The sequence below is a fragment of the Orcinus orca genome, chromosome 8, assembly GCF_937001465.1.
Source record: "Orcinus orca chromosome 8, mOrcOrc1.1, whole genome shotgun sequence".
In the NCBI taxonomy this organism is placed as follows: domain Eukaryota; kingdom Metazoa; phylum Chordata; class Mammalia; order Artiodactyla; family Delphinidae; genus Orcinus; species Orcinus orca.
In genome coordinates, this window is record NC_064566.1 from 54,277,293 (window position 1) to 54,289,571 (window position 12,279).

General features: G+C 35.2%; 1 protein-coding gene across 4 annotated transcripts in view; it reads left to right on the forward strand.

The window, feature by feature from the left end:
- ACER3 (alkaline ceramidase 3) overlaps window positions 1–12,279 on the forward strand; it is a 180,544-nt gene that overhangs the window by 127,545 nt on the left and 40,720 nt on the right. For all 4 annotated transcript variants that reach the window (XM_049713619.1, XM_004279821.4, XM_049713620.1 and 1 more), the window contains one exon: window positions 10,048–10,106. In XM_049713619.1, the coding sequence (XP_049569576.1) occupies window positions 10,048–10,106 (59 nt within the window). The remainder of the gene's footprint in view (window positions 1–10,047; window positions 10,107–12,279) is intronic.

The window sequence follows — 12,279 nt, forward strand, 5'->3', positions numbered from 1 at the left end:
GAAAGACTTGAGCTCCCTCTGCGCATTCAATGTGAAGCTAATAATTATTCTAGCGGGTCAGTATGGAATTCTTTCTTCATCTTTTAAATATCTTTTATTTTTAAACAATATCAAACTTACAGAAAAGCTGCAAGAACGATAAAAAGAACTTTTCCACCTGAACCACTTGAAAGTATACAGTCAACCTGTTGGAGCATGATGACTTATGATAGTGTCTATTAGACTTCTCCATTGTAAAGTTATTCTGTGTCCCTTCATAATTAATAAGAACTTTGTAGTAAAGTACTCTGAGACTTACGAAAATACTCTTAATTATTAAACTTTGAATTTATTTTTTATTTCTATGGACTCTCTCTTGTATTCCTATTTTATTCAATGAGTTATGATGTTACTATCATGGTTTATTTTGGTGTAAAAATTGTCTCAGATTTGGCAAGTGGAGCACTTTCAGGCCGGTGTCTGTGTCCTTTTGACCTGTTCCCATCGTTCTTCGAATATCTCTTACTTTTTGGCACAAGAAGATGTTCTTGGCGCATCTTGTTCTTTCCCTGATCCAGGCCTGATCTCCATGGAGGCTTGGTTTCTTTGAGTGGAGAATGGAATTTAGAAACCAGATCCACGTACTAGATATGTGATTACATGTGTCTCTCCTTTATTAGACTGAGCTCTTTGAGGTCAGGAATAGGGTGTCTTTTCATCTTTGAATGATGAATGAATGTCTCGTCCAATGGCTGTCATTCAGTCAGTGTTCAATAAGTATGGGATTGGCCAAAAAGTTTGTTCGGGTTTGTCTGCGAAATCTTACGAACAAACCCGAACGAACATTTTGGCCAACCCAATACTTGCTAGAAAATAAACTGGTCAGTTATTTGGAACTCCTCTCCATGTTTTGGCTTAATCCAAGGAATAGACCATAAGGAATGAGTCTATTCCTTAGTGGAGAATGTTAGCTCTGAAGAAATATTGTAAGTCAGTCTCCCTCATTATCAAAATAATTATTGTATATCTACAGTTTCCAAGGTCCCACACTACAGCCCCATCCCACTTAATTTGCCCTCTTTACCTCTCTGTTTCATCTATCTTCAGATCTTTCCACACAGGCATCTTAATGCCAAGTCACAGAACAAAAAATTGTTTTTCTACTTTGCTCAAGATACTTTTCTTTTTACTGATAAACAAAAGCACAACATGCTTTTTTCCTAGGCTATAGGCTCCTTAAGGATAAATACCAGGTCTCAGTTTACACACAGCATATTTCTGTGTTGCTTTAGCAGGGAGAAAACACTAATAATATTTTTATAGTCTTTGGAGTTTGAAGATCGAAAAAATTATTAAATATGGAAAGATATGAAAATTCCTTGTAAAAATATTTTTAGATGAAAATTGCAGGGAGTGTAAAAGTATGTATTTTATTATCTTTTTATTTAAAAAATGACTTATCTTAAAATATGCATAGAAAAAAGGTTATGTGGACACCTCTAGCTTCAAGAAAGCCTGAGAAATCAAGATTTTATAGCTGGGCATATTGCCAGCCTAATAAAATCAGTCTTCTATAAAGACAGAGGCAAGAATAGATACTGAGTAGGCCACTAGCAGGGTCTGCTTCAGATTCCTAGGGGAGAATCAGAATGTATAGGGTCGAGGTGCTTGTGAAGAGAAGAAAATTCATTTGAAAAATCCCCATTGCACTTCCAGTGCATACATTCTTATCCAGCATTTGTTACGTTTAACATACTCCCTGAACAAATCCATTTCTTTTGACTTCTCTATGCTGATGAGTCATAAATCTGTTAATTCAGCTCAGTTTTTTCTTCTAAGGTTTAGACCCAGATATCCAACTCCTGCTAGAGATCGCCACTTGGATATCTAACTGGCACCTCAAACTCAAAACATATCCAGAAATGAAGTCAACATTTTTATCCCCTGTCTTTCTTTTCATATTATTCTTTAACACAACAAACAATTTCACTATGCACCCAACTGCCTAAGTCATAAACCAGGCTATCATTGATTTTTCCCAACTTATACTAACTCACATATCAAATTAATTATCAGTCTAAGCCCTAAATATTTCCCTAATCTCTCCATTTTTCTCCTTTCCCAGTAACACTACCCTAGTTCAGGCCCCATGTCTCACCTAGGTCACTGCAATACTTTGTCAGTGGTCTGTTTTCCATCAGTCTTGCCTCCTCCTAATTCATTCTCCACCTAACATAACGGGGACATCTTTCTAATACATGAGTGATCATTTTGAGCTACTGCTGAAACTTTCATTCACTTTGCATTGTTCTTAGGATAAAGTCCAACTCCTTAACATGACTTGAAAAGCCAGACTTGACCTCTGCTTACCTTTCTGACTTCATTTTTCCCACTCTTCTCTCCAACAATATATTCTAGACAGCATTACTTTTTTCTAGTCCCCAGAATGTAAGCTATGACCATTACTGTCTTCCACCTTCTCTTAATGTTTGTTATTATTAATAATGCTTGTCCTATTAATACTTCAGTTATAAAATTAAACATTAAATCCTCCAAAAAGTCTTTTTTTCCTTCCAGTTTTGTTGAGACATAATTGACATACAGCACTGTATAAGTTTAAGGTGTACAGCATAATGATTTGACTTACATACAACATGAAACGATTACCACAGTAAATTTAGTGAACATCCATCATCTCATATAGATACAACATTAAAGAAATAAAAAAAAATGTTTTTTCCTTGTGACAAGAACTCTTAGGATTTACTGTCTTACCAACTTTTATATATAACGTATAGCAGTGTTAATTATATTTCTCATGTTGTACATTACATCCCTAGTCCATGGAAGTCTTTCTGATCTGCATAAGTTTGGATTAGGTGGCCTTCCTATGTGCTTAGAAAATACTCTGTTCAGTCCCTGTCAGAGTTAAAATACTACATTTTAACTGCCTGGTTACTTATACCTCTCTTTACTAGATTGTAATTGCAGTGAGGGCAGGGATCGTGCCTTTCTTGTTCACGATTATAGCAGCATGGCTGCAATTATTGATTCAGGTGGGCAATCAGTCTCTAATAGGCTTTCATCTAATACTGTGTTACTTAGCTTTATTGTAGAATACTAGGTCGAGGATACAGCAAGTGTAATGTTTTCATCTCATCGGGAGATTCAACGCTATCCTTATACACAGCTTCTTTTGCCCTCTCATCCACATAAGTTGTGTACATCTGCCAGGGATGAGAGCTAAGTGTAGTGGAAGTCACTGTAACATGCCGAAGCTACAGCCCCTTTTTATTTCTTTTTTTTTTCCCCTACCATTCTTTATAATAGGCATCTTTTATACTGTTCTAATGCAGGCCCCAAAAAGCAGACACAACATTCCCCATTTATCTTAACTGTTGTATTCAAGGCTGGAAGACTTGAGGTCATACGCAGCCAGGCCTACATCATCCCAGGCTGGATATTAGTTAACCCTTTACTCAGACTATGATGTCCCCAGGGTCTAGTACAATGCTCAATACATATTTCTTGGATTCCATTTAATAGAGAGACCACAAATAGTAGGCAGGAGTCATAGCAGGGCCTTATAAGAGTGTCCACCTAAAACATCAGGGTATAGAAAGGTTGAAAGTGAAAGTATGGAAAAATATATATACCATGCAAACACTAAGCAAAAGAAATATGGTATAGTTATTTTAATATCATACAAAATAAACTTTAAGGGGAAAGTATGTCTATTGATAGAGAAGGATTACTTTGTAGTATTAAAAATATTCAATTCAGAAAATTGTATTAATTTAAAACTTGTATGTACCTTTAATATATATAATACCTCAACATATATAATGAAAAAAAGACTGAACTAGAAGAAAAAATAGAAAAATCTATAATCTTTGGGGATTTTAATATACAACTCTCAGTAACTCAAGAAGATATAGAAGATTTAAACTGCTTGATTAAAAAACTTGAGCTATAGGGCAAATGTAAAATACTACACCCAACAATTGCAGAAACACTTTGTTTTTCCACATTTACAAAAATTGACCATATACTTGCTCATACTGTAAGTCTTAACAAATTTCAAAGGACTGTAATCAGAATATAATTTCTGACTGTAATGCAATTACGTTAGAATTTAAGTAATATAATTTTAAATAATATAGATCAAAGAAATATAGAAATTTCCAGTCATAGAAATTGGAAAATATTTTGAATTGAATCAATGAAAATAAATACATGTTAAAACTTGGGGGACCTTCTGGTGGTCCAGTGGGTAAGACTCCATGCTTCCAATGCAGGGGGTCCGGGTTTGATCCCTGGTCAGGGAACTAGAACCCGCATGCATGCCGCAACTAAGAGTCCACATGCCGCAACTAAGAAGTCCGCATGCCACAACTAAAGATGCCGCACACCTCAACGAAGATCCCATGTGCAGCAACCAAGACCCAGAGCAGCCAAAATAAATAAATAAATATATATATGTATATAAAAGAATAGCCACATTAAAAAATGGAGCTATTGGATTCAGCAAAATTCATATGTGGAGGGAAATATCTAGCCTAAAAATGTGTGTACCAGGAAAAAAAGGCTAAAAAAGGAAACATATAGCATATATTTCAAGAAGTGAAAGATAAAACCAAAAAGGAATACAATAGAAAACAAATATACTATGGGGAGAATCAGCAAAGCCAAAAGTTGCTGCTTTAAACAGACAAGTAAAATTAACATACCCTTGGTGAATTTGATCAAGAGAGGAAAAGGCAAGCACAAACAATATCAGATATGAAGGGACTTCCATGGTGGTCCAGTGGTTAAGAACCCGTCTTGCAGTGATGGGGATGCCAGTTTGATCCCTGGTCGGGGAACTAAGATCCCACATGCCATGGGGCAACTAAGCCTGCGCACCACAACTACTGAGGCCGTGCATCACAGCTAGAGAGCACGCGTGCCACAACTAATCAGCCCATGTGCTCTGCAGCCCGCGCACCACAACTAGAGAGGCTGTGCACCTCAACTAATGAGCCCGCGCACTGTGAGATCTCACATGCCACAGCTAGCAAGCTCGTGCGTCACAATGAAAGATCCCACGTGCCGCAACTAAGACCTGACGCAGCCAAAAAATAAATAAATATTAAAAAAAGAAGAAATGAAAAAGTGATATCACATCAAGCCCTGGCGACATTAAAAAGTTAATTGAATATTATGAACAACTTTATGCCAATAAATTTACATTTTTCATTTTTATTTTTTTAAATGGACAAATTCCTAAAGAAAGTATAACCTGTAGAAACTTACAGAGAATACAAAACCTGAATTGTCCTATAACAATGAAAAGTGGTTCAGTAAGTAGTCAGAAATTTGTGTGCAAATATGACTTTGCTAGAATGTTTACCACACATTAAAAGAAGAAATAATTCCAGTCTTACACAGATTCTCATAGTGAATCGAACAAAAAGAAGAGATACTCTCCAACTCATGTATGAGGCAAGCAGAACTTTAATACCAGTAAGGAGAGTTTGAAAGAGTTAAAATAACAGGCAGAAGTCCTAGGCAAAATATTTCCAAACCAAATCAGCCAATATAAACAAAAATAGGATAAAGCATCATGACTAAATTAGATATATCCCAGGAGTATCAAGTTGGTTAGACTATTAATCAGTATTAGAAAATTATATTAAAAGATTAAAGGATAAAAATTATATGATTATCTCAAGAGATACAGAAAAAGTATTTGATAAAATATATTAATTCATGATTTTTAAAAACTCTTAGCAAACTAGAAATAAAAGAGGGCTTCTTAATCTGATAAAGATTATTTTTAAAAAATTTTTTTTCATCCTACACTCAATGTAACACTTAGTGATGAACCATTGAAAGCTTTCTCTTTGAGACTGAGCATGAGATAGCAGCACTTGTTATCACCAGTTCTATTCATATTGTACTGGAGGACCAGGCCCACTCAGTTAAGCAAGAAAAAGAAATTAAAATTATTGAATTAAAAAGGGTGAGACAAAACTGTAAATATTCACAAGTGATATACAAATGTATATAGGGAAAACCTAAAGACTCTACAAATAAATTATTAGAAGAGATTTTAAAAGGTAAAGTCACATTATATAAAAGTTTGCAAAAAATGGTTGTATTTATATATAATAGCATCAAACAGGTAGAAAATGACATTTAAAAATTACTACTTATGATAATCATCTAAAAATATTTATGAAGTACCTAGGAGTAAATCTAGCATAAATGTCTAAGACCTATATATGGAAGAAATTATAAAACACATTTACAGACATTAAAGAATATATAAATGAATAAATAGCTATACCATTATTACAAGACACAGACAACACTAATTTAATCTTAAAATTAAGAATTTACGGTCATAAAAAGACACCATAAAGAGAGTGAACATATAACACTATAGAGTGGAATAAGATATTCGCAACACGTATAATCAAGCAAAGACTAGTATATGAAAAGACCTACAAACCAATAAAAAAAGTGGGAGACCCAGTAGAAAAATGGATGAGACCTTTCACAAAAGATTATATCCAAATGGCCGATAAACATACGAAGTGGTATTCAATCTATATTAGTCATCATGGAAATGAAAATTGAAAACACAATGAAATACCACTACATACTCAACAGAATGGCTAAAATAAAAAAGACTTTATAGTACCGAGGGCTGACTAGCAAGGCTATTAAGCAACACTCATACACTGCACATGGGAGTGTTAATCGGTATAACCACCTTGGAAAAGAGTTTGTAAAAACTACTAAACTTGAGTTTATGCATACGCTATGATCCAGCAGCTTGGCTCCTAGGCATATGCCCAGTAGAAATCCCTGAACGTGTACACCAAAAATTACATACACACACACACACATTTTTTAACATCTTTATTGGAGTATAATTGCTTTACAATGTTGTGTTAGTTTCTGCTGTATAACAAAGTGAATCAGCTATATGTATACATATATCCCCATAGCCCCTCCCTCTTGCATCTCCCTCCCACCCTCCCTATCCCACCTCTCTAGGTGGTCACAAAGCACCGAGCTGATCTCCCCATGTGATGCAGCTGCTTCCCACTAGCTATCTGTTTTACATTTAGTAGTGTATATATATCAATGCTACTCTCTCACTTTGTCCCAGCTTACCCTTCCCCCTCCCCATGTCCTCAAGTCCGTTCTCTACGTCTGCATCTTTATTCCTGTCCTGCCCCAGGTTCATCAGAACCATTGGTTTTTTTAGATTCCATATATATGTGTTAGCATACGGTATTTGTTTTCCTCTTTGTGACTTACTTCACTGTATGACAGACTCTAGGTCCATCCATCTCACTACAAATAACTCAATTTCGTTTCTTTTTATGGCTGAGTAATATTTCATTGTATATGTGTGCCACATCTTCTTTATCCATTCATCTGTCGATGGACACTTAGGTTGTTTCCATGTCCTGGCTATTGTAAATAGTGTTGCAGTGAATATTGTGGTATATGACTTTTTGAATTATGGTTTTCTCAGGGTATATGCCCAGTAGTGGGATTGCTGGGTCATGTGGTAATTCTATTTTTAGTTTTTTAAGGAACCTCCATACTGTTCTCCATAGTGGCTGTATCAATTTACATTCCCATCAGCAGTGCAAAAGGGTTCCCTTTTCTCCACCCCCTCTCCAGCATTTATTGTTTGTAGATTTCTTGATGATGGCCATTCTGACCCGTGTGAGGTGACACCTCATTGTGGTTTTGATTTGCTTTTCTCTAATGATGAGTAATGTTGGGCATCCTTTCAGTTGAAAGACTGGTGCCTTTCAACCTGTATATCTTCTTTGGAGAAACGTCTGTTTAGATCTTCTGCTCATTTTTGGATTAGGTTGTTTGTTTTTTCGATATTGAGCTTCATGGGCTGCTTGTATCTTTTGGGGATTAATCCTTTGTCAGTTGCTTCATTTGCAAATATTTTCTCCCATTCTGAGGGTTGTCTTTTCATCTTGTTTATGGTTTCCTTTGCCATGCAAAAGTTTTTAAGTTTCATTAGGTCCCATTTGTTTATTTTTGTTTTTATTTCCATTACTCTAGGAACTGGGTCAAAAAGGATCTTGCTGTGATTTATGTCAAAGAGTGTTCTTCCTATGTTATATATGTTTATAGCAGGATTATTATAAATAGCTAAAACTTAGACCCCAATGTCCATCAGCAGTAGAATGGATATATAAAATATACATATTTAAATAATGGAATATTAGATAGCAGTGAACACTGATATACCACAGCTCGTATAACAAGTTGAATGAGGCTCACAAGCACAATACTGAGTAAAAGAAGCTTGACACAAGTTTATAAAACAGTTCCATTTATATTGAGGTTCAAAACAGGCAAAACTGAACTCTAATGTGAGAAGTCAGCATAGTGGTAACCCTCGGGGTAGAGAAGGGTATAGAACTTGAGAGTGGTATGAAGTTGATTTATGGTATTCTGCCAAAGTTCAGTTTTCTGACCTACGAAGTCAAAAATTGCAAAGATATTTGTTTTGTGATAATCCTCAAACAGTGTTTATGTTTTGAGCACTTTGTGTGTATGTGTTATATTTTAATTTTAAAAGTTTTTTAAAGTTGAAACAGGAACAAGTAAGTAAGAAAATGACAGACAACCGAATAAAAAAATAGGTTTGAACAATAGCAGATATCAATTGGCCAGTGAACATAACATACAGTGTTCAACCTGTAATCGGAGAAATACATATTAAAAACCACATAGACTGACAAAAATTTAGAAGTCTGACAATATCATGTTTTGAGTATGTGGCATAAAAGAAACAGAATACACATTGGTTGTAGTAAAGGTTGGTATAACCACTTTGGAAAACAGTTTGACATTTTTAGTAATTTTGATAATAATATACCCTCTGACCCAGCAGTTACATTCCTAGGTACATACCCTGGAGAAACTTCTGTATGTGTGTATTAGAATATATGCGTAAAAATGTTCATAGAAGTGAAAACTGGAAATAACCTCAAAATGTCCATCAACACAAGAATTGGTAAACAAATTGTGGTATTTGTTTATGTGATATCAAAAATGAATGAACTATGGCTACATATACAACATAATTGAATTCTAAAAGAAAACAAAAACAAATGTATGTAACATTATTCTATTGTAAATTAAAATTTTAAAAACTTATTTAGGAGTGCATATTTAGAACGCCAGTTTAAGTTAGTAAACATGTAAAGAAAAGCAAGAAAATGTGTTTATTTTAAAAGTCAGGAGAGTGGTTTCCTCTAAGGAGTAGGGGAGAGGGTTGGACTGGGAAGAGATAACATGTGTCTTGACCTGAATGGTACTTTCCCAGTTATTGGCTTTATAAATATTTAAGTTATACATTTATATTCTATGCAGTTTTCTTGTATTTAATATTTCACACTTCTAAAAGTTAAATTTTCCCACTAGGTTCAGGTTTCCAGGTAGTAGTACCTATCCAGTGCTCAATATAGAAGAGAAAGAGGTTAGTTGTTGGAGCCAAGTCTGGGAAGATGTGGGAGCATATAGAATAAAGAACACAGGGGAGTAGATTAACCTCAGTCAAGAAGAAATGGGCACTTCTTTCTTTAGAAACTAGGAATGGGAGAAAGAATGCAGGGAGAGGATGCATATGAATGCACAAACACTTGGGAGGAGAGTTTAAAAGAGTTCAGATTTATAAGATGGGAAGTAGAATCATTTGCTGAAAGTGAAGCTAACAAGAAGGAAAGGATTTCTAGGGAATATGAGGCAAAAATACAGCATTTGTTCAGGTTTTAGCATATATTTAAAATTTCATGGAACCATTCAGAATTAAAATTGACATGAGACTTCTGATAATTGATTATTCACAAGCAGGCTCTTTCCACAAAGGTTAGTATAACTCTTCATTATATAATTATACATCTGTTCTTTAAAATGTAATGAAAGGTAATAAATGTTTACATTTAACCGGGAGGACTATTTTTGTAGGCAAAATATACTTCCTTTGCCAAAGAATCATGATTTTACTAACTTCATTTTCCCTTTCTTCTTCAGGTCATGTATGGAATGTTGGTCTTCACATTAGTAGTCCGATCTATTTATATTGTTACATGGTAAGTAGTTTGGATCATCAAAAGAGTACACTTAGGTGGTAAATCTGTAGCCTGAATTGAAATGACACATAAAACCCAACTCCAGAAGGGATACTGGTAGAAAACTTATAACCCAACATTTATTATGGTATATTGCAAGAAATACTAATTCTTTAAATAAGTTGTTAATAGGCATCACATGAAACCAAGAGTTCTAAAATTAAAGAAATTTGAGGAAAGCTGTGTGTGATGGCCTCCTTTTGAATATTTATAATGTACATGAGTTTATTAAAGGCCTTGAAAAATCCTACAGTAGAAAAGAAAATAATTGTTTTTGTGTTTCTCAAACTACTTAATTAAGGAACCCTTTTTGCAGAACACCTCTCAAGGAAGACTGTTAGTGTCACAGAGAAACAGTATTCCAGAAAGATCATTTAGGAAATAGGCATAATATTTATAGAGTTCATGAAAAATAAAATAAGAAATATTTCATGTGAGTACCTGACATAGGGCCTGACCATATAACAGATGCTCAGTAAGTAAATAGTATGATTTATGGGTTTGTTCCTGTTTTTTTTCTTTTTTAATTAAACTTTTTGTTTTGAGATAATTGTAGAAGCACATGCAATTGTAAGAAATAATAGATTGTCTGTACCCTTTACCAGTTTCCTCTAGTGATAATGTCTTGCAAAACTATAGTACAATATCATAACCAGGATTTGACCCTGACAGAGTCAAGATACAGAACAATTCTATCACTACAAGGATCCCTGTGTGGTCTTTCTGTAGCCACACCCAGTTCCCTCCTACCCCGTTTCCTTACCCCCTGTGCTTAACCCCTAGCAACTACTAATCTGCCCTTCATTTCTCCAATTTTTCAGAGTGTTATATAAATGGAATCACACAGTATATATAACCATTGGGATCGGCCTTTTGCACTCAGCATAATTCACTGGAGATTAGTACAAGTTGTTGAGTGTATCAGTAGTTCACCCTTTCTATTGTGAGCAGTATTCCGTGATATGGATGTACCACAGTTTAATCATTCACCTGTTGAATAACATCTGGATTTCCAGTTTTTTATTTCTAGTTTTTTACTATTACGAATAAAGCTGCTATGAATATTTGTTTACAGGTTTTTATGTGAATATAAGTTTTCATTTCTCTGGAATAAATGCCCAGAGTGGAATTTCTAGGTTGTATGATAATCATATGTTTAATTCTTTTTAAAACTTTCAGACTGTTTTTTTTTAAAGTTAATTTATTTTTGGCTGTGTTGGGTCTTCGTTGCTGCACGTGGGCTTTCTCTAGTTGTGGCGAGCGGGGGCTACTCTTCATTGCGGTATGCAGGCTTCTCATTGCGGTGGCATCTCTTGTGGAGCATGGGCTCTAGGGCACACAGGCTTCAGTAGTTGTAGCTTGCAGGCTCTAGAGCACAGGCTCAGTAGTTGTGGTGCACAGGCTTAGTTGCTCTGTGGCATGTGGGATCTTCCCAGACCAGGGCTCGAACCTGTGTCCCCTGCATTGGCAGGCGGATTCTCAACCACTGCACCACCAGGAAAGCCCAACTTCCAAACTGTTTTCCAGAGTGGCTCTACCATTTTACATTCCCACCAGCAGTGTATGTGTGACCCAGTTTCTCTGCATCCTTGCCAACATTTGGTGTTGTCACTATTTTTTATTTTAGTCATTCTTACAGATATGTACTGATATCTCATTGTGGTTTTAATTCTTGTTTCCCTAGTGGCTAATGATCTTGAACATATTTTCATGTGCTTATTTACCATCTGTATATCCTCTTTGGTGAAACGTCTGTTCATGTCTTTGCCCATTTTCTAATGGGATTGTTTCTCTTTTTTTAATTTGAGTTTTGAGCATTCTTTACATATTCTAGATACTCTTCATCAAATATGTGGCTCACAAATATTTTCTCACAGTCTGTACCTTGTCTTTCATGCTGTTCACAGGGCCTTTCACAGAGCAAAAGTTTTCAATTTTGATGAAGTCAGTTTATCAATTTTCCTTTTACGTATCGTGCTTGGGCGTCCAGGCTAAGGACTCAATGCCTAACCCTAGGTTTTCCCATTTTTTACCAAAAGTTTTGTATAGTTTTTACATTTAAGTTTATGATTTATTTTGAGCTAATTTTTATGTAAGGGGTAAGGAGTAGGTTGAGGTCCATTTTTTAACCTAC